At 43.4% G+C, this 22,825-nt stretch overlaps 1 protein-coding gene across 10 annotated transcripts in view; it reads left to right on the top strand.

Annotated features, from left to right (window-relative positions):
• The window catches only part of cacna1b (calcium voltage-gated channel subunit alpha1 B), a 250,165-nt gene that overhangs the window by 192,419 nt on the left and 34,921 nt on the right, over positions 1 to 22,825 (top strand). For 9 of the 10 annotated variants that reach the window (XM_062960067.1, XM_062960066.1, XM_062960065.1 and 6 more), the window contains 11 exons: positions 1,793 to 1,953; positions 2,141 to 2,278; positions 3,407 to 3,608; positions 4,537 to 4,701; positions 8,064 to 8,174; positions 8,485 to 8,568; positions 17,027 to 17,143; positions 18,632 to 18,697; positions 19,536 to 19,627; positions 19,774 to 19,924; positions 21,767 to 21,894. In XM_062960067.1, the coding sequence (XP_062816137.1) occupies positions 1,793 to 1,953; positions 2,141 to 2,278; positions 3,407 to 3,608; positions 4,537 to 4,701; positions 8,064 to 8,174; positions 8,485 to 8,568; positions 17,027 to 17,143; positions 18,632 to 18,697; positions 19,536 to 19,627; positions 19,774 to 19,924; positions 21,767 to 21,894 (1,415 nt within the window). Of the gene's footprint in view, positions 1 to 1,792; positions 1,954 to 2,140; positions 2,279 to 3,406; positions 3,609 to 4,536; positions 4,702 to 8,063; positions 8,175 to 8,484; positions 8,569 to 11,165; positions 11,172 to 17,026; positions 17,144 to 18,631; positions 18,698 to 19,535; positions 19,628 to 19,773; positions 19,925 to 21,766; positions 21,895 to 22,825 lie in introns of all 10 variants that reach the window. The other variant, XM_062960070.1, reaches the window with a different exon arrangement.

Genomic DNA, 22,825 nt, shown 5'->3' with positions numbered 1-22,825 from the left:
TAGGACTAAAGGGTGGGGCTAGGGGTGGGGGCGGGGCCTCTTCCCAAGATCCTGAGACAGGGCTGAGCCTCTATACCTCTCCTGAGAGGCCTTTTAGAACTAAAGGGTGGGGCTAGGGGTGGGGGCGGGGCCTCTTCCCAAAAGCCTGAGACAGGGCTGAGCCTCTATACCTCTCCTGAGAGGCCTTTTAGAACTAAAGGGTGGGGCTAGGGGTGGGGGCGGGGCCTCTTCCCAAGAGCCTGAGACAGGTCTGAGAATCTATACCTCTCCTGAGAGGCCTTTTAGAACTAAAGGGTGGGGCTAGGGGTGGGGGCGGGGCCTCTTCCCAAAAGCCTGAGACAGGGCTGAGCCTCTATACCTCTCCTGAGAGGCCTTTTAGAACTAAAGGGTGGGGCTAGGGGTGGGGGCGGGGCCTCTTCCCAAGAGCCTGAGACAGGGCTGAGCCTCTATATCTCTCCTGAGAGGCCTTTTAGGACTAAAGGGTGGGGCTAGGGGTGGGGGCGGGGCCTCTTCCCAAGATCCTGAGACAGGGCTGAGCCTCTATACCTCTCCTGAGAGGCCTTTTAGAACTAAAGGGTGGGGCTAGGGGTGGGGGCGGGGCCTCTTCCCAAAAGCCTGAGACAGGGCTGAGCCTCTATACCTCTCCTGAGAGGCCTTTTAGAACTAAAGGGTGGGGCTAGGGGTGGGGGCGGGGCCTCTTCCCAAGAGCCTGAGACAGGTCTGAGAATCTATACCTCTCCTGAGAGGCCTTTTAGAACTAAAGGGTGGGGCTAGGGGTGGGGGCGGGGCCTCTTCCCAAAAGCCTGAGACAGGGCTGAGCCTCTATACCTCTCCTGAGAGGCCTTTTAGAACTAAAGGGTGGGGCTAGGGGTGGGGGCGGGGCCTCTTCCCAAGAGCCTGAGACAGGTCTGAGAATCTATACCTCTCCTGAGGTGCTTGTTGGGACACAGAGGGCGGAGCTAGGGAAGGGGGCGGGGCCTCTTCCCAAGACCGCGAGACAGGGCTGAGCCTCTATATACCTCCCCTGAGGCACTTGTTAGAACACGGGGGCAGGATATAGAGGTTCAGCCCCATGAGGCACTTGGGAAGAGGCCCCTCCCACTCCTCTAGCCCCACCCCTTTGTCGTGGCAGGCGCCACAGGACAGGGATAGAAGCTCAGCCCTACCTCAGAGCCTTGACTCCACCCATCCCGGCCCTGGCTGCCCATTTGTGGCTCCGCTCACCTCCTCCTCCCAACCCTGCATCTTGGACTAGGGGAGAGGCTCAGCCCCGCCCTCTTGAGCAGGAGCCACGCCCACCCCTCTAAGCCAAGCCCCCCTTTCAAGGGGGCGCTGAGTAATATTTTTTCTGGAAAGGGCATGGTAGGCCAAATAAATTTGGGAACCACTGCTTTAGAGAAATAGCTGGATTCCTATCTGTTACTCTCTCTCAATCGTCATCAATTAGAAAATGACTATGTTAGGTGGGTTGCTTCTGAGAAAAGTTGGGTTAGGGTGAGACTGTGGTTGCATGGTTGATAGTGAATTCAGACCTCTGCAAAAGAAGGTGGTTGCGTTATGGTGGTCCAACACCAACATATTTCACCAACAGGATATCGGCCAATGTTAGACTACCAGATAGGGCTTCCAATAGTAGCCCTGTCTGGGTTCAAAACAAGTTAAATTCAGTGTCCACTCATCAAGCCTAAGAAGCTATGTGCTGATGCCAGTCCCCAAGATTTTTATGAGTAAAGGAAGATGTTCGGATAAAGTATTTTTGTGATCACTCTCCGTCTTTCTTTCTCTGGCACAGGCTGTCTTTGACTGTGTGGTGAACTCTCTGAAGAACGTCCTCAACATCCTCATTGTTTACATGCTCTTCATGTTCATCTTTGCGGTCATTGCTGTGCAGCTCTTCAAGGGCCGGTTCTTCTACTGCACGGATGAGTCCAAAGATCTGGAGAAGGACTGCAGGTGCGGAGACTTAAACCGCTTTTCTATCAATATTTCACAGCTCTTCTAGAAAATGGCATAGCTTTCCAATGGCTGCAGTGCCTTCGGCACAGAAAGTGTGAGCACTGCAGTTTTCCTCATGGAAAGAGCTTTGCACGAGACTCAGACTGGCAACCAACCTGGGTATCTTTTGTCTCCCTTCTTATAGGGGCCAATATCTAGCGTATGATAAAGATGAAGTGGAAGCTCAACCAAGGCAATGGAAGAAATATGAATTCCACTACGACAATGTCCTCTGGGCTTTGTTGACCCTGTTCACTGTCTCCACGGGAGAGGGCTGGCCGACGTAAGTTTGGGGTTGCTTTTGGGATTTTCCTTATAAAGAAAGAGGGGAACTTGCAATGAATTGTGTTTGGTCATTGTTTTCAGAGGAGAAATTGAGAGGGTAGGAGAGGCTATCAAAGGAAGGCAAAGACAGGAGCATGAAACAAAAATCTGGACAGTTCAGGAACCAGGATCTTGGAAAACTCGGGGCTATGTCTGTTTTTATTGTTGCTTTTATTGTTGTTTTTATTGTTTTTATTGTTATTTTAAAGCCAAGTGTATTGTTTTAATCTATATTTGTAAACCGCTCCGAGCCAAACTGGGAGTAGCGGTATATAAGTTTAATAAATAAATAAATAAACATGAACAACAGACTGTTTCCCATCTGGCAACATTGTCTCCTCTGAAATGCTTGAAGCCAAGGCACTTAATTTAAGCCCATCCGGGTTCCCATGAAATCATGTCTAAGGCACCTGGATTTCATTTCAGATTTATTGAGAGGGAATTTGCCATTGCCTTCCTCTGAGGTTGACTTGTCCAAAGTCATTCTCAATAGTTTAATGGTTTTCTAGGGTCCTAGCTCAACATTCAAACCACTCCAGTACACTGTCTCCACTTCAGCCCAAAGCCTAACACTCAGTACTGTGTGATACAGAGAAAGAACCTGTCAAAATAACTTCTGATCATTTTTTGCCTTAAGAAAAACCGAATGAAATCCTTTGGGTCACCATAAGTCAACAGGGGACTTGAAGGTTTTCTCTTGTGATCTAGACTTTTACATTTAGTCCTCATGGTCACTGAACACTAGGTTTGTTTTGTTAGCATTAATTCTCTAGATAGATTCCCTGGACACAAGTTGAAACATGATTGTCCACTCTCTCCTGACCTTATATACCAGTGCTGCTTTGGGATATCTTGACTTTTTGTAATCTTTTCCTTTTTTAGACCATCACCTTGAGACAAAGGGATAGGAATTGTAAAATGTAAAGATGCTATTCTCTCATTGGTTTCTGTGAATGGTTAGGTGTAGCGTAGCTCCTCATGAAGACGTCCTACAAAGTTCTATCCAACAAGTGACTACTAAATTCCCAGATCTGGCCTTTAGGTTTCTTCCCTGAATGTTTAACTTTTCTCCATTTCTCATTCTTAGCGTCCTGAAGCATTCTGTTGATGCCACCTATGAGAACCAAGGCCCAAGTCCGGGTTACCGAATGGAAATGTCCATCTTCTACGTGGTGTACTTTGTCGTTTTCCCCTTCTTCTTTGTGAACATATTTGTTGCCTTGATCATCATCACCTTCCAGGAGCAAGGGGACAAAGTTATGTCTGAATGCAGCCTGGAAAAAAATGAGGTACACCTCAAGATTCTTTCCCAAACTTTGGGAATGGTCCTATACTCTTATATCCATTGAGGACATGTTGATGGATGGACCACTGTTGTGTGAAAGTGTGGGTTGTTCAAGTATAATTGGGTAGGACAATGGACTCATTCCCTATAGTTACATCCCTGGGACGGTTTTGTTCTTCACTGTATCTTGGGCTAATCGGGCTCATGTTTTCAGCTTGATTGTCGCATCTCAGGTTAGCTTCACCTTGCTATATACACCAAACTGCACACAGGTTGAAGTCTTTTTAATTTATTAGAAAATAGAAGATAATAGGTTCGTTAAAAGCAAAAGTAAAGTTCCACAAAATGGTTACAAAATAAAGCCATAGAGAATAAATCCAGAAATCCCGAGGAATAAACAAGATCCCAATAGAGCATGACAAAGTCCCAAGAACATGAACACAGAAACTGCAAGGTAATCCAGGAAAACGAGAGCTTGCTTCTTGGTTGAATGACAGTTGCTTTGAAAAAGGTTTGTCTCCAAACACATTGCTTTAATACCCTTTGCAAAGCATGAAAGCATTTCTTTGGCCTCTAGCCTCCCTTTTGTTTGCAATTCTCACACTCCTCCGAACCCTGAATTCCAAATGGTCAGCTTGATCTAAGAAACCTATTTCATCAAGGTCAGCCTGCTCGTTAGTTTGCTGAGCCTCATTACTGGAGTGAGAACTGTCCTCCTTTTCCAAGTCCATTTGCACTTGGCTAGTTTCAGTATCAACAACATCATTCCTTGCTGTGGGAAAATGAACTAGCACTCCCTGTTCCTCATCTTCTACAACAGGGACATTTTGAAACTGATTGTGAACCTGAATCCCATCATCTTCATCAGAGTCAGTCTGAGGTTCCAGCTGAGTCACAACATTGAGTCCCATTCTCTCTTCCCTTTCTTACAGAGAGCTTGCATTGACTTTGCCATAAGTGCCAAGCCCCTGACCCGCTACATGCCTCAGAACAAGCAGTCCTTCCAGTACAAGATGTGGAAGTTTGTCGTCTCGCCGCCTTTTGAGTATTTTATCATGGTCATGATTGCTCTCAACACCATTGTGCTCATGATGAAGGTGAGTGTTCTTGGGGGCTTGCTATTTAGACATGTGTCTTTCAGAGCTTGAAAAGGTTACTTTGTAGAAGAGGCGAAAACACCAGCCAGGCATCTCTACACTGAAGAATGAATGCAGATTGACACCACTTTAGTTGCCATGGTTCAATGCTATAGAATCCTGAGAGCTGTAGTTTTAGAAGATCTTTAGTCTTCTCTGCCAAACAGTGTGAGTTCCTCACCAAACTCCTAGGATTCTATAGTGTTGAGCCATGACAGGTAAAGTGAGGTCCAACTGTATTCTCTACAGTGAAGACCAGTGGTTCTCAACCTGTGGGTCCCCAGATGTTTTATCCTTCTACTCCCAGAAATCCTAACAGCTGTTAAACAGGCTGGGATTTCTGGAAGTTGTAGGCCAAAACACCTGGGGACCCATAGGTTGAGAACCACTGGTCTAGACCAACCTTTGGTTCTCCAGATATTTTGGACTTCAGCTCCTACAATTCCTAACAGCAACTGGATGGGATTTCTGGAAGTTGTAGGCCAAAACACCTGGTGATCCATAGGTTGAGAACCACTGGTCTAGACCAACCTTTGGTTCTCCAGTTGTTTTGGACTTCAGCTCCTACAATTCCTAACAGCTGTTCAACTGGATGGGATTTCTGGGAGTTGTAGACCAAAACACCTGGGACCCACAAATTGAGAACCACTGGTGTAGACCAACCTTTGGTCCTCCGGATGTTTTGGACTTCAACTCCTATAATTCATAGCAGCTGTTCAACTGGCTGGAATTTCTGGGAGTTGTAGGCCAAAACACCTGGGGACCCACAGGTTGAAAACCACTGGTGTAGACCAACCTTTGGTCCTCCAGATGTTTTAGACTTCAGCTCCTACAGTTCCTAACAGCTTGTAAATCAACTGGGATTTCTGAGAGTTAAAGTTCCAAGCACCTAGAGAACCAAAAGTTGAGAACCACTGGTGTAGACACACCCAAGATCAAGTTAAATCTAGACATCTACTCTTGTTGCAAAGTCTGTGCAGCTAGAATTGTGAGAGTTGTCAAGGCATGGTTTGAGCATTGGATTATGGCTCTGGAGACCAGGGTTTGAAGCTGCATTTGGCTACAGAAGCCTGTGATGTTCTCTCAACCTCAGAGGAAGACAAAGCAACCTGATTTGAGTCTCCTTGTGGAAAAAAGTGAAATATAAACATTAATAATAATAATAATTAACAAAATTAACAAAATGGAACAGATGGAAATAACAACAGAAATGATCAGCAAACGAGTGCAAAAAAAGAACTGGACATCGCCTGGTAGTGATCAACTTCATGGATTTTGGCTCAAACATCTGATTAGTTTACATGGAAAAATGGCCCAACAATTCAATGAGATGCTGCAGAAAGGAAGTATCAGTGAATGGCTAACAACTGGAAGAACATACCTGATACAAAAGGATCCAGCAAAAGGAGCAGCACCAGCAAACTACAGGCCAATAACGTGTCTGCCCACTATGTTTAAACTACTGACTGGCATCATAGTTGACAAAGTTCAAGATTATCTTGAAGAAAAAAAACATCTTGCCAGATGAACAGAAAGGCAACAAACGGAAAAGCAGGAGCACAAAAGACCAGTTATAGATTGACAAAATGATTCTGGAGAACTGTAAGAGCTGGAAAGCTAATCTTCACATGACGTGGATTGACCACAAAAAGGCCTTTGACTCACTCCCACACAGCTGGATCATCAAGTGCCTGGATGCCATTGGGATTTGTAAAAACGTTGGCACCATTGAAAACATGACGGAGCACTGGAAAACTGAACTGTTTGTTGGAAATGAAAGCTATGGACTTGTCAACATCAGAAGAGGAATTTTCCTGGGAGACTCATTGTCCCCTCTGCTTTTCATTATTGCCATGATCCCTCTGTCAACAATCTTACAAAAAACAAATCTCAGCTATCAAACATCTAAGAAATCTCAAAAAATTTCACATCTGATGTACATGGATGACCTGAAGCTGTATGGAAAATGGAAACTGAAACACTGTCTGAATTTTTAGCACTGATATCAACATAGAGTTTGGTTTGGACAAATGTTCGACAGTGGCATTGAAGAAAGGAAAAATCATTGAAAGTGAGGACATAAATATACCCAATGGCCAAACAATAAAGTGTCACCAGCCAGAGGCCTATAAATATCTGGGCATATTACAGCTGGACAACATCAAGCATGAACATGTGAAAACTGTGGTCAGTAAAGAATACACACAAAGGGTCAGAAAAATTCTCAAAAGCAAGCTCAATGGAGGCAACACCATCAAGGCCATAAACACCTGGGCCATACCTGTCGTAAGATATACTGCTGGCATTATAAATTGGACACAGGCGGAACTGGACATTTTGGACAGAAAAACAAGAAAACTCATGACCATTCATCATTCACTGCACCCTCGCAGTGATGTTGACCTGCTATATCTGCCTAGAAGATCAGGGGGCAGAGGACTCTTACAAGTCAAACAAGCCGTCAAGAAAGAAGAACATGCCCTGGCAGAATATGTAAAGCAAAGTGAAGAACCTGCTTTGACTGAAGTAAAAAATCAGAAACTCCTCAAAGCACAGCAGACAAAAAAACCAGTAAAGAAACCCGCACTACAAACTAGAGCTGACAGCTGGCACAACAAAACATTGCATGGAAAGTTCCTTGACAAAATTGAAGGAAAAGCTGATAAGGAGAAGACCTGGCTCTGGCTCACGAATGGGACCCTGAAGAAGGAGACAGAAGGCCTGATCCTTGCAGCCCAGGAGCAAGCCATCAGGACCAAGGCAATTCAGGCCAAGATCGAAAAATCAGCTGATGACCCAAAACCAGGTGGTGATGGGCACATTGGGTGCCGTGCCCAAAGATCTCAGCCGGCATTTGGAAACAAATTGACAAAATCACTTTCTGCCAACTGCAAAAGGCCACCCTACTGGGATCTGCACGCATCATCCGAAAATATTTCACACAGTCCTAGACACTTGGGAAGTGTTCGACTTGTGATTTTGTGATACAAAATCCAGCATATCTATCTTGTTTGCTGTGTCATAATAAAATAATCATCATCATCATCATCTTCCTGTGAACAAATCTTGCTTATGAGAGGTTCACTTTAGGGTCTCCATAAGTTGGAAGTGATTTGAAGGCACACAACTTCTCCAGTCTCTGATGTAGACTTGTACCACCTTTTATTAGCTTCCACGAAGTCCAGTAATGAGAGGGGATATAAAATGAATTATGATTTAATTTTGTGACTTAAAAGAGAAATAGAACAAGAAAGAGCATGCAGGAATGCTGGTTGTAAGCTATATATTAAATCTAAACCTTCTTTTCTCCCTCTTCTCTTTAGTTTTATGGTGCCCCAGACCCCTATGAAGACATGCTGAAATGTCTCAATATTGTGTTTACATCCATGTTTTCGCTGGAATGCGTGTTGAAGATTATTGCCTTTGGCGCACTGGTATGGGCCACTTTCTTTTTCTTGGTTGTACTTGAAAGCTCAGTGTTCTCTGCATATGGGGTTTTCTCTTGTCTCCAGATATGTATTGTTCTGTGACATTAACAATAATGACAGAACCTGTCTGAAAGCATACATCTGTTCCTACTGGGGTCTCTCAACATACTATTCTAAAATGGAGTCTGAGTCCTGAACAAACCCAGATCTGATCACGTTAGAAATTAGTTACTGATGTTTTTATGGGATATGGATATGGGTCTAGGAATAATTTTGGTCCCAATGAATGATTCAAGATGTTGTGCTTCTCTTCCAGAATTATTTCCGCGATGCCTGGAACATCTTTGATTTTGTCACAGTCTTGGGAAGTATTACTGATATTTTAGTAACAGAGATTGCGGTGAGTACAGATAGGGCAAATCTATTTTCTTTCTTCCTTTTGCAAACCAAAGCAAAATTTTGTCTGCACTTTTGAGACCCCTTGTTAAGCAGCGAGTTCATTTTTCGTGCCCATTCCTAATCCTCTTTTTCCTCCCTGTAAGAGGGCATCGGACTGGGAGCTGAGGATGCAGAACAGGAGTAGGGGCATTGTTCACACAAGGGTTTCGATGAGTTGATGGAATGATTGGTTTGGGAGAGAGATGTTGTTTAATGGCTCTTCCTCAATGGGTTCTTCTAATCTGAAAGAGGTGTGATATGAGAAGACTTTCCTTGGCTTTCTTGGGAGCCTCATACATGCTGAAAGGTCCTCCATTTGGTTGGCTTATCATAGCTCCTATGATCATTGGTCTGCATTGCTCTGGGTCTTAGTCTGAACAAGAGGGGTTTACCATTTATTTTGGGAGAAGGTTTGGCCTCACATGTTGAGACTAAGCCACAGAATGGATTCACCAAACCTACACTCATGGGATGGTCTATACCAGTTGAGAATCCATCCCATGATCTTCTGGAGATGGTCAACACCTAGTTCAAAACGTATGCCTTGCAAGAATCATGAGATGCAAAGCAGTTGGATGGGATTTGGGGTGGGTTTTTTTTTAGAAACATTACTGATTATTTAAAAAAATATTGTGTTTGCTGATATGCCATTGTGCCAAGCTTCTTAGAGGGATGTCAACCATTTCTGAGGAGCTACGTTGGCAGGTTGGCCAACTTGAGACCAATGGAACTGATTCTTTTTTTCCCCAGTGTGCCTTTTCTAGAGCTCAAGCCTCCCATCTCTTTCTTTCAATATCAGGAATTTTTCTTGATTCAAAAAGATTAGCTTTTCTAGATGACCAACTGTATTATCACAAGAGGCTCAGCAACCAGAAAACCCACAAAAAAGTCAAGGCGGGACATGTGTTAACAAACTGGCTTTTGTTCTTATTTCATAGTTGTTTCGTACGTATTTTCCTGTTGTGAATGCTTTCAATTCTTTCTTCTTCTTTTTTTATTTCTCTAGGCAAAAATGTGTATGTCAGTTTCTTGACTCAGTTTCAAAGTGGGCTTTCAAAGCTCATGAATCAATTACTTTTCTAGCTGGTTCCTTGGCGGCACTAAATCTTAATTCATAAGAAATAATGTTTGTAAAATTTCCTAGTGTCACAAGGAAAAGAGAAAGTGTGTTATCAAAGGCGTTTGTGGCCAGAATCACTGGATTGTTGTGAGTTTTCTGGGCTGTATGGCCATGTTCCAGAAGCATTCTCTCCTGACGTTTCACCCACATCTATGGCAGGCATTCTCAGAGGTTGTCAGGAAAGAATGCTTCTCGAACATGGCCATACAGCCCAGAAAATCACAGTGATTCTTGTCAGAGTGTGTGAGTTTTAATTGATTGACTCCGAATCACCCTGATTTATTGGTGAGTCTGGACTCTCACCAACTCCTCTCCAGTCAGACCGCTTAAGCATCCAGCGAAAGCAGCACCGACAAACGACACCACAGTCGTAATTCTGCTGATCCCAGCGGTTCTTAGGCTTTATTATATACATCTATATACAATTACAAAGTCCATCACTCTTAGAACTCATGCTTTCCCCAGCAAGGGTAAAGCATGTCCTCTCTCTTTGCCGAGTGTCTGCGAACAACTCAAGCATTCCACTCTGGATGACGAATGTTCCGTCCACCGCTGCTGAGTCCGGAAGTCTTGGCCTATTGGCTCTGCAGGCTATCTTATCAAGCTGACTTGTGATTAACCCATGTGCTGCTGGAACACAGATGCACAATCCAAACAGCAAACAATTGATCTAACATTTACCTCTAACAACAAAATACACCAACCATTCTGGCCATGAAAGCCTTTGACAACACAACAATGGTATATGTTACCCACCTCCTCATGGACCACTATGAAAAAATCTGGTGGTTCAGTTTTCATTCACCTTTTTTTACAAACTAAACTTGAACACCTTCTATCCTGAGATCTGCAAGCACAAATCCTTCTTGTTACATTTTCGAGAAGGATGCAGAACTCAACTCTCTCGGCAAATCAAGTGACTGTGAGAAATGTTTTTGACAGGGTCATTTCCCTCGATACCACTCCCGAAACTGACATATCTTCTTTTGTTTGAGAATAAAAAAATATGTATCTCTATACAGATATTGACTATTAAAGGTGTTTGTGAAGTGTCTCTAAATTTGCATTGCACTACGAAATGCAAATACTCGACTGCACTGTGTTTCCTTCCAGGTATGATCATTGTTACACAAGAAGTGATTTTTTTTGTTTGTTGTATAAGCATCTAATGTTTCTCCCCCAGTTGCAATATATAGTACTTCTGTTATTTGCTCGTCCTGATGACTCATTGTTCTCTTTTTGTTTCTGTTTTCTGTTTTTCTTTCATTCATTCACCCCTCTTCCCTTCCCGCTGAATCACGTCATCCAAATCAACATACAATGCGAACCAAATCTATCCATCCATGTCTCCGTCTGTATGTTGCGTCCCTGAAAATCCAAATCCAAAAAAACTTATCAATAATCTTGCCAATATTCATCCATGAAAACATCACATATAGGACACGGTTGGTTTCATTGATTTTTCTCCCCAAATATCTACCTATCTATTTTGATTTTATTTATTTTTTTGCTTTATTTCCCCTCCCCTCTTGACTTGTTTTGCTTCAGTTCTCTTTTAACCTTGTTTGAGATTTCTGACTGCACCAAGTGGGGAAAAATCAAACGCTTCTCTGTCTGTCTTTCTGCACTGTGGCTCTGACCGGACTTGCTTGTCCCTCGTCTTTCAGTTGGCTACTTGGTAATTGGATGCCAACCCACCGTTGCCAGTAGTCTCCTTCATTTTATGTCTCTGTGGTCAAGGAGAGGGGAAACTCACATCTGCATTCTGGAATTCACAAAGAAGGTAATATAGTCCAGGAATAGCCAGAAAGTCACCAGTATAGCATAAATCCACAAGCAAGGTATACTTAGTAAAAACGTGAGCAAGAATATAAAAGACAAGGATGTAGAAAAGTTCCAGAATGCTTGAATGCAAAACCAAGGCATGGCTTGAAACAAGAATCAGAGAACTCAGGCCTAGCTTCTCCCTTGAATGCTACGTTGCCTGAACTAGCTCTTAGGAAAACTTGCTAATTAATAGACAGCCATGAAGTCATTTCTCTTCCCATGAAATCTCTCTGACCAGAGTTCTCTGTTTTCTGCTCTAATTTGTAAATGAGGGCTTTCGTTGGCCTCCACAGCTCCAGGTGTTTCCCCTGGGAACCTTCTGAATCACTTAGTTCTTCGCCCGACTCCTTATCTAATGTTGCAGTTTCTGGCTCCTCTGGCTGACCTTGGAGCTGTGTACTTTCAGAGTCGGATTTTCCCCAGAGAGAACCACCATTTCTGTGACTTGAACTTTCATCACTTTGTGCCCCAGGAAATCCCACGATTCTCTCTAAACTATCAGTGAACCCATCAGCCTCAGATTCAGACTGTACTACAACCCGATGTTGACCATAGTATTGCGCTTCCAATGGAAGTTGACCATTGAGTTGTGCTGGAGAATTTAGATATTCTTAGAAAAGGTATTATCTTGAGCAATTTTTTAAAATCACAAAGTTTCCATTTTCTTGTCCTTATGTCTTCTGTTAGGGAAGGAAAATAAAAAAGCGGTTTAATTTAATGTAATTTTTAAAGAGGCAAAACTCTGACAAATATAAAAACCTGAACTATGATCTATATTGACATTCCATGATTCTCAATGCTGTTGAATGCAAGAAATGCAGATGTGTTGAGTTTCCCCCTCTTCGTGCATGCTGCCGATTCCCTGGGTCCATTGGCTGGGAGATGGATGGGGATGGTCCGTGTGTCGGTCTGTCGGCCGTTTCCGTTGCTCGTGCACACTCAAGCAGAGGATGGCCCTTCTGGAGTTTTCTTGATGTTTTTCAACATTAATTTTCCAAGGCTGCATTATAGATCTAGCGTTGCATGTGGTATGGACAACATTTTGTGGAAAGGAGTGATATATGCCGGACAACTGATGGTCTGGGGTTAGAGGGATGTGGTGGAGTCTCCTTCTCTGGAGGAAGGCTATTTTTCCAGAGAGTTTTTTTCATGGTAGAATGGGGTGGGACTAGATGGACCTTATGGTCTCTTCCAACTCTTGGATTCTATCATGTTATGAGGTTCTAACTGCAGAACCAATAGATCCTGCACAAAATTCTGTGCCATTAATTGCATACTTTAGATGATGCCAGTGATGCCACAAGTAGCTGCTTGGAGTCTTGTTTAAAAGAGGTGACCAGGATGATGATACTAATACCAGTACTAAAACTAAAATTAACCATTAAACTAATCCTAAACTTTATACTGATACTACTAACAATAGATCTCGCATGGCAGGGGATTGAACGGATGGTCGGTGTGGTCTCTTCCAACACTGTGATTCTCTGATTCCTCCTTTTCCTCTGCTTTCTCCTTCCTCTTTGCCATTCTCCTCCTCCTCCTCTTCCTCTTTCTGTGTCTCTTTCTTCCTCTTCCTCCTCCTCCTCCTCCATCCCACCTGCCTGATATTTTAATATCCCACACACAAATCATTACATATATATTCTGTTTATAGTCAACAATCAAGAATCTATGCCTTTGCTCTGCTTTCCTTTTTGGTCCAAAAACTTGATCCCTAAAGTTTTAGCTCCAACCTTGAAACAAAACACCCATACATCTTTTTTTAGTTTCGATCTATCTCTTAGGATTTTCTAGGTGTTGTGGAAAAAAATACCTATTAACAGCAGAGCATCCAAAAGCTGCAATAGTTGAGCATTCAGCACACAGCAAGCAGAGTGCAAAGTGCCATGTGGCTGTAAAAGAATTTAGAGCTTGGGAGGCAAAGATCCAGAGTTCAGTCTTCAAGATTACAGAAGGTTTATTTACAAAATAGGGTTTAAATCTCCAAGCACTACATCTTTCCCGACACTAATGGGACTAATGGGAGGTGTGGTCCAGTACGACTTAGGAGGCCAAAAGTCGCCCATCCGTATTGTTGGTAAGCAATTAGGATATAGTTTCAAGGACTATATCCCAATGCAAGACCCACACTTCTGAATGCATTTCCCAAAGTAGCCCTGGAAAATTCAAAAAGATTCAAAAGCAGGATACTTATAGTTGAGCATTCAGCTCACAGTAAGCAGAGCGTGAAGTGTCATGTGACTGTAAAAGAATTTAGAATTTTAAGCAATTGGGATATAGTTTCAAGGACTATATCCCAATGCAGGACCCACACTTCTAAATGCGTTTCCAAAAGTAGCCCTGGAGAATTCAAAAAGATTCAAAAGATTCAAAAGCAAGATGCTTATGGTTGAGCATTCAGCTCACAGCAAGCAGAGCGTGAAGTGCCATGTGGCTGTAAAAGAATTTAAAATTTTAAGCAATTGGGATAGAGTTTCAAGAGGAAGCAAATGTAGGACCCACACTTCTGAATGCATTTCCCAAAGTAGCCCTGGAAAATTCAAAAAGATTCAAAAGCAGGATACTTATAGTTGAGCATTCAGCTCACAGCAAGCAGAGCGTGAAGTGCCATGTGGCTGTAAAAGAATTTAGAATTTTAAGCAATTGGGATATAGTTTCAAGGACTATATCCCAATGCAGGACCCACACTTCTAAATGCGTTTCCAAAAGTAGCCCTGGAGAATTCAAAAAGATTCAAAAGATTCAAAAGCAAGATGCTTATGGTTGAGCATTCAGCTCACAGCAAGCAGAGCGTGAAGTGCCATGTGGCTGTAAAAGAATTTAAAATTTTAAGCAATTGGGATAGAGTTTCAAGAGGAAGCAAATGTAGGACCCACACTTCTGAATGCATTTCCCAAAGTAGCCCTGGAAAATTCAAAAAGATTCAAAAGCAGGATACTTATAGTTGAGCATTCAGCTCACAGTAAGCAGAGCGTGAAGTGTCATGTGACTGTAAAAGAATTTAGAATTTTAAGCAATTGGGATATAGTTTCAAGGACTATATCCCAATGCAGGACCCACACTTCTAAATGCGTTTCCAAAAGTAGCCCTGGAGAATTCAAAAAGATTCAAAAGATTCAAAAGCAAGATGCTTATGGTTGAGCATTCAGCTCACAGCAAGCAGAGCGTGAAGTGCCATGTGGCTGTAAAAGAATTTAAAATTTTAAGCAATTGGGATAGAGTTTCAAGAGGAAGCAAATGTAGGACCCACACTTCTGAATGCATTTCCCAAAGTAGCCCTGGAAAATTCAAAAAGATTCAAAAGCAGGATACTTATAGTTGAGCATTCAGCTCACAGTAAGCAGAGCGTGAAGTGTCATGTGACTGTAAAAGAATTTAGAATTTTAAGCAATTGGGATATAGTTTCAAGGACTATATCCCAATGCAGGACCCACACTTCTAAATGCGTTTCCAAAAGTAGCCCTGGAGAATTCAAAAAGATTCAAAAAGATTCAAAAGATTCAAAAGCAAGAAATTGGGATATAGTTTCAAGAGGAAGCAAATGCAGGACCCACACTTCTGAATGCATTTCCCAAAGTAGCCCTGGAAAATTTCTGTTGACTTTTTGGCCTTGCTTGGTGTTGTCTCCTTGTCTGGTGGACATCCTTTTGCTTCTCTCTTCCTGTGAAGGTTCGGTCTCAAGGAGGTGTGGGGTGAACGCCCTAATCGAAGTGCTGCTTGCATCTTTATTATTGTGTCTTTTGAAAGGAAAAGCCAGCCAAGCTCAATGCATGCCAGCAGTTGGTTTCCTTGAGTTTTGACAGTAGTGGCGGAATGGCGCATTGCTGGCACAATATCTGACTGGCTGGCATCATATGAAGCCACAAATCTCGTGCGTTTGGATTTAGCAAGGTGCGCAAAGAGTGGCTTTCCTCTTGGCAGGCATCTGTTAGTTTCTGAAAAATGGCCGGGTGGGAGCAGGCAGTATTGCTTTCTCTCTCTATAAAGCCTCTCTCTGAATGTGACACCTCCCTCTCCCTGATTCTTAAGGAAATGTCAAGCTCGATATGGAGCTTTGGGGAAAGAAAAGGCTCTCACATTTCCGGCTCAGGCAAATTGGCTTCCCAACAAGGCAGTTTAATCAATAGCATCAATAGATTGAACCTTTTTTTAAAATTAATAGATAAAAAATACAGAACCAACCATATTTTTTCTGTGTCAGGAGTGACTTGAGGAACTGCAAGTCGCTTCTGGTGTGAGAGAATTGGCCGTCTGCAAGGACGTTGCCTGGATGTTTTCATTTTTTTTACCATCCTTGTGGGGAGGCTTCTCTCATGTCATGCCAAACTCTGGGGGTTGGTGCTCATCTCCATTTCTAAGCCGAAGAGCCAGCGTTGTCCATAGACACCTCCAAGGTCATGTGGCCATAGGCAGGACTTCATGGAGTGCTGTTACCTTCCCACTGGAGTGGTACCTATTGATCTATTCATATTTGCATGTTTTTGAACTCCTAGATTGGCAGAAGCTGGGGCTAACAGCGGGAGCTCACTCCACTCCCCTGATTCGAAATGCCGACCTTTCGGTCAGCAAGTTCAGCAGCTCGGCAGTTCAACCTGCTGCGCCATGGAGGCTCCCATTAATAATAATAAACAAATCTTGCTTAATCGGAGAGGTTCACTTCAGCGTTCCCATAAGTTGGAAGTGACTTGAAGTCACACAACAACTTCTTCAGACACCGGGAGCTCCAAGCTGGAGGTCCTACAACCTATTTAGTAGGTTGGTTCTGCTCCTTTAGAAGGAGGTACTTCATGGCCTGGTTTTGTCCAGAAAATAGGGCGATTTGGAGAAGAGATTTATGGAGTTACTTGGTCTTTCCATCCATGTTATGGAAGCACAACGCAACGGTGTTTGCTCAGACTACTCCGTGAAGTTATGAGGGTCTCCTGTAGTGCAACTACTGCATTGAACCTCATGTTCCCCACAGACAATATGGAGATGTTGGGATTGGAGTCTCTTCCAGCTCCCTTGTTTCCCAAATACTCCTCTTTGGTGAAGATCTGAAGAAACCATTCATTTTCCCCTACAAATTAAGATCTTTAAAGGTAGTCCAAACATGGAAGGAGCTCATGGCTGCCCTCCCTTGGCCGGTTAAAAGATCAGTGCATGTTCCCCTCGGGGCACTACCCACCAAGCTTCGTTACTAGATAAGGTAGGACACCTTTTTTGATCGCTCTCTTTATCTTTCTCTCTTCAACCCCCCATTTTTGACACCTTCCCCATAGCCAAGGGGGAGACTCTCATGGAGAGAGGTTTTCTCGAAATGTGCTGCATGTGGGGAGTGACCTGCACTGACAAATGTTTCTTTTGGAAGGTTTTCTGGCGGCCGATTTGCTGCTTAGAACGCGAAGCCGGTAATTTTCTTTTCTTTCATGCGGGCTGCGGCTTCCGATCCCGCCCGTGTCTGAAGGACACAAAACCCTTTTCCTCTCCGCAGGACAATTTCATCAACCTCAGCTTCCTCCGGCTCTTCCGGGCGGCCAGGCTGATCAAGCTCCTCCGCCAGGGCTATACCATCCGGATCCTGCTCTGGACCTTCGTCCAGTCGTTCAAGGTGAGGCAAAGACGGGCCCGAGAACCTTGTCTCAGGTTGATATGACCGGAGGAGGTGCCCTTGACCGTCAGCACCTTGCCTCGCTCCTCCTCCCACAATCCCAGGATCAATTTCATAACAGCTATGAAAAACTATAGATGCCGAGGAGCTTGTCATCCATGGACGCCTTCCTGGTCGAATTTTTCCCAGCATGTTTTTCAGGATGTCTTTTACCTCCCCACCAAAAAAGTACCTATTTATCTACTTACATTGTTGTTTTCTAACTGCTAAGGTGAGCAGAAGCTGGGCTGATGGCAGGAGCTCACCCCGACCCGGGCTTGGAACTGCCAGCCTTTCAGTCAGCAGGATCTTCTATAGCTGGCGGTTTAACCTGCTGTGCTTTAGTCCAGCCCTAGTTGTCCTTATTAGAGATGATAATAATAATAATAATAATAATAATAATAATAATAATAATAATAATCCCAAAATACATCACACAGTCCTAGACACTTGGGAAGTGTTCGACTTGTGATTTTGTGATACGAAATACAGCATATCTATCTTGTTTGCTGTGTCATAATAAAATAATAATAATGATAATAACTGTCAGCTCTAGTTTGTAGTACAAGAAAACCACACTACAAACTAGAGCTGAGTGCCAAAAGATCTCAGCCGGCATTTGGAAACAATAGACATTGACAAAATTACGATCTGCCAACTGCAAAAGGCCACCCTACTGGGATCTGCACGCATCATCCGAAAATACATCACACAGTCCTAGACACTTGGGAAGTGTTTGACTTGTGATTTTGTGAAATGAAATCCAGCATATCTATCTTGTTTGCTATGTCATACAATAATAATAATAACAACTTTATTTTTTGTACCCCGCCTCCATCTCCCGAAGGGACTCGGGGCAGCTTACATGAGAAAACATAACTTTTTAGAGAAGAGCCAAAAACCCTTTAGAGCAGAATCTCCTCTTGTAGTATACGACCAAATATAATTATGCTCGGCAATGGTTTCAGTTGTTAGACTGAATAACCTGCAGTCTGTCAGGAAAACAGAGATTTGGCAGTAGAGCTTTAAAAGTGTGCCCAAAAAAATGTACTCTCCCATAAAACAACTTGTTTTATATCATGCACTCAAGAGACAAAAATGAAGTAGACTTTCAAGTTGGTTTACTCACAACTTTCATGTGTTCAGCATAAGCAAAGGTAAAGGTTTCCCCTTGACATTAAGTCTAGTCTGGAGGTTGGTGCTGATTTCCATTTCTAAGCCGAAGAGCTGGCGTTGTCCATAGACGCCTCCAAGGTCATGTGCATGGAGCGCCCTTCCCACCAGAGCAGTACCTATTGATCTACTCACATTTGCATATTTTCGAACTGCTTGGTTGGCAGAAGCTGGCATAGTGTTATTTATTTATGGATCTTTGTTTAGGTATAACCATGTAGAAAATGCGTTATGCAAGCTATTGTCAACATCGGTCTTTTTTTCTTTCTCTTGTAGGCCTTGCCATACGTCTGCCTCCTCATTGCCATGCTCTTCTTCATTTACGCGATTATCGGCATGCAGGTGAATGTACGCAGAAGCAGTTGTGGTTCCTAGTGGCATTGTCTATCGGGCATTGAAACAACCATGGATTTTTAGTCTGAACTGCGGATAAACTCTCCAAGGTCCTGGGCCTAATTTGGGTATAGGATTCAACAGCTTGGAAACTTTATTGAAACTCTGGAATAAAGCCAAGAACAGATAATTATCACTGACCAAGACATATTTTGGTGCCCCAAATGTTGGATCTGTTTCCGGATATATTTGATATGTTGGTTCCAAAAATGGCACCAGTTTTCCCCATCATCTCTCATTTTTAAGATACAGAACATAGGCCATATTCCAGTCTCCATCTCCTCACCCATAGAAAATGATGCTAACCATATCGATTTAAAACAGTGCCAAGAACCAAGATAAAAAATATTTTATTTTGTTGAGCTTTGTTGTAGTTGTCCACTGGGTGCTTTGATTCATGGAATACATTCCCCATTGCAGCATTTTCTGCGCAGGAAATAATATTTTCATAGCTATTTTCAAGTGTGAATTTTTCACAGAATCTAACCCAAATTGTGAAATTTTTCATTCAGCCACAGTTCTTCTGGCCAGATTGTCATGACACTTGGATATTTTTTCGATATTTTTTCAAATATTTTCAAATGTTCATTCTAACCCTCTATCCAAGTTGTCATCCGGCACATTTGGAGGTGCCTTGTTGAACCATGTCACTGTAAATTATCACTTCCATGCCTTTCCCATCCCTGGGACCACTGCCAACACATATTCCTTCCCTTTTAATGTTGGCTTCTCATGATGGCAAACAACCTTCCCTTTAACCTTATTTTGTCTCCTTTCGCCATCCCAGGTATTTGGAAACATTGCTTTAGATGATGACGGTGCCATCAATCGACACAATAACTTTCAGACTTTTTTGCAAGCCTTGATGCTTCTTTTCCGGTAAATGCGAAACCCATTCCTGGATGCATAAAAAACTGCTTCAACTTTTGTGAGGGTGGGGGATGAGTGAAAGTTGCATTTATTTTGCCACCCCGGCCCCTCCAAATAGGGTCAAGAAAGATTGCCATTTGCCTTTGTGCCCACAGGAGTGCGACTGGAGAGGCCTGGCATGAAATCATGCTTGCGTGCCTAAGCAACCGGGCCTGCGACCAGCTCTCCAACCTCAGCAAAAATGAATGTGGCAGCGACTTTGCCTATTTTTACTTTGTCTCCTTCATCTTCCTCTGCTCCTTTCTGGTGAGTCAGTCCATCCCCTTGAGCTCAACTTGCTTTGCAGCAATGAAACTTTCGTTGGTTCCTCTGGATAGATTGTCAGGGAATCACGCCCCCAATTTGATGGATGAGCCAGGTCCCACCTCTGCTCACCCTGTCAGACCACTTTGCAAACGGCAAAATGACACCAACAAAACATGACACCTTCGTTGATTTATGTCTGCTGAAACTCAGCGGCTCTGAAGGTTTTTATTTACAATATTTACAGTGCTAAACTCCAAAGCTATCCAGACACATGTTACATGTCTGTCTCTCCCAAAGTCCGTTCTCTCTGTGTACAGAAGCACCTCCCTTTGCATTCCAGTCTGTGATGTATCTTCCTGTCACGTAGCACACACGGAAGCCTCTGTCCATTGCCCTTTCAGCAATCAATCAAGGGTTGCTGCAATTAACCTCTGGACTGCTGGAATGCTTGCTGGAACTAATGCACACAATTCCATAGCAACAATAGATTACACATTTCACTCCATAACAACAAAAACACTAACATAGATGTAAAAGAAAACATAGAACCCTAGGAATATCTATACAGTGTTCCCTCACTTATCGTGGGGGTTACGTTCCAAGACCAGCCGCGAAAAGTAAAAATTCACGAAGTAGGGACGCTATATGTGTGATGTTTACAATCTCACTGGAAGTAGCGTCTCTGTCCCCTCCTCACCTCCCAAGCATGTGCATGCCTTGTGAGGCGAAAACAAAGCTGCTTTGGCCTCCTTTTCTCTCCCTTCGGCTTCTCCTTCCTTCCTTCCTTCCTTCCTTCCTTCCTTCCTTCCTTACTTACTTACTTACTTAGGCTTCTCCTTAGGAAGGAAGAAGAAAAAGAGATTTATACAAGGGTTATCCAGAAAGTAGATTATGTTTTGGAATTAAAAATGAGCAAAGTATAGGAGAAAACATTTACCATATGCAGTTGAAAGCCACACCCAAATACCACTTCTCAGCATAGTCGCCATTCAAATCTAGGCACTTATCATAGCAATGAATGGGCTTGGCAACTCCACAAAACTCTGCTGCTTGCGTCCTCAACCAGCCAGTCACTCCTTCCCGCAGCTGCGCATCGTCGCCATGAATGAGCTTGGCAACTCCTTCTCCACAAAACTCTGCCGCTTGCGTCCTCAACCAGCCGGTCACCCCTTCCTGCAGCTGCGCATTGTCGCCAAAACGCTGTGTTGAGGATGCAAGCGGCAGAGTTTTGTGGGGGAGGAGTTGCCAAGCTCATTCGTCGCTATGATAAGTGCCTAGATTTGAATGGCGACCATGTTGAGAAGTGGTATTTGGGTGTGGCTTTCAACTGCATATGGTAAATGTTTTCTCCTATACTTTGTTCATTTTTAATTCCAAAACGTAATCTACTTTCTGGATAACCCTCATATATACGCTCCGGAATTCAGTAGAAGTTGATTGTGGTGCTGAACAAGACATGGATGGAATTGGGGAAGCTTCCTCATCCCCACAATCAAGTCCTAGGAGAAGCACTGATGTTTCTTGTTGAGTCAACCAATGGGTTCATTTGTTCTCGACACATCTCTAGTGTTCCTTAATAGAGATGTAGATGTTCCTCAAAGGACAAATCCAAGTTTGGCAAGAGCTACTCTGGGTTCTCCAGGAGATATGCAAAGTGCCCCGCGCTCTAGCAAATGTGAAACTTGGTAGAGCTTTACATCTTGGTATGCCTCTTTCCCCTCCTCTTCCTTCCGGTTTCCGTTTCTGATATACTCCTCAACTTGTTGATATAAATGAGTTCATGTCTTTCGTCCTCCCTCCTCTCCGCCCGATCTCATCTTCCTCGCTCCATCCCCTTTGCAGATGTTGAACCTCTTTGTGGCTGTAATCATGGACAACTTTGAGTACTTGACACGCGACTCTTCCATCCTAGGACCCCACCATCTTGATGAGTTTATTCGAGTGTGGGCAGAATATGACCCAGCTGCCTGGTAGGTATACTCTCTTCCATGTGACCTATCGCTTTCAAAAAAGCTAACTCTGGAGTAATACGTCTCTTTCTTATTAAAGGTGTCCTTTGTGGGACTAGTGGGACTCAGACATGTATAGGATTTCAGTGCACAGGGTTTCTTTAGTTAAGTTTTGTGGGAATTCATAAACTTCAGCCAACCCTGACATTAAGCAAAGTGGAAATTGCTACCCAAACAAGAGCTTGGGTGCCATAAATGTTGAGCGTATCGTTATTCACTTTGCCTTTGTTATATTTTCCCTTGTTTCCTGTCTTGTATGCCAAATAACTTGGATGATGGACATCATTATCCAAGGCATTGGAGGGGTGCCAAGTTTGGGGCTGGTTATCCTTGTATGGCTTGGTAGAGAAGCTCAGTAGATATATATATGGCGATCTGGAAGTAAGGTAAGATGACCAACCATTTCAAGTCAATAATTGACTTGAAGGCAACAACAGGAACAATCACTTAATTCAGATATGGATGACGTTTTCCCTTCCAGATGTTTTGTGACCAATGGACAGTGGCAATGGGTGTCCAACAGCATCTGGAAGGAAACATGTGTCTTTCCCAAATTTGTTGTATCCAAATGATGTGGGAATAAGTCCCACTTGATATAACTGGTCTTAGAATGGATTACACATGCCCTAGAGCAGTGGTTCTCAACTTGGGGTCCCCAGATACTCCCAGAAATCCTAACAGCTGGTAAATTGGATTTCTGGGAATTGTGGGCCAAAAACATCTGGGGACCCACAGGTTGAAAACCACTGAACGCTTCAGAGAGCTTCTGTTCAACCATTTCAAAGCTCCCTGCTCGAGCGGTGATGGCATGATCGTGAGCATAGATGAAACTCTCTGTCCCTTGAGAACCACTGTCTTAGAGAGACAGCCTGGTGTAGTAGTTAGAGCAGGG

The sequence above is a fragment of the Anolis carolinensis genome, unplaced genomic scaffold (assembly GCF_035594765.1).
Source record: "Anolis carolinensis isolate JA03-04 unplaced genomic scaffold, rAnoCar3.1.pri scaffold_7, whole genome shotgun sequence".
NCBI classification, from domain to species: domain Eukaryota; kingdom Metazoa; phylum Chordata; class Lepidosauria; order Squamata; family Dactyloidae; genus Anolis; species Anolis carolinensis.
Note: the sequence above shows the minus strand (reverse complement) of the source record. Positions and strands in the feature narration are given on the sequence as shown.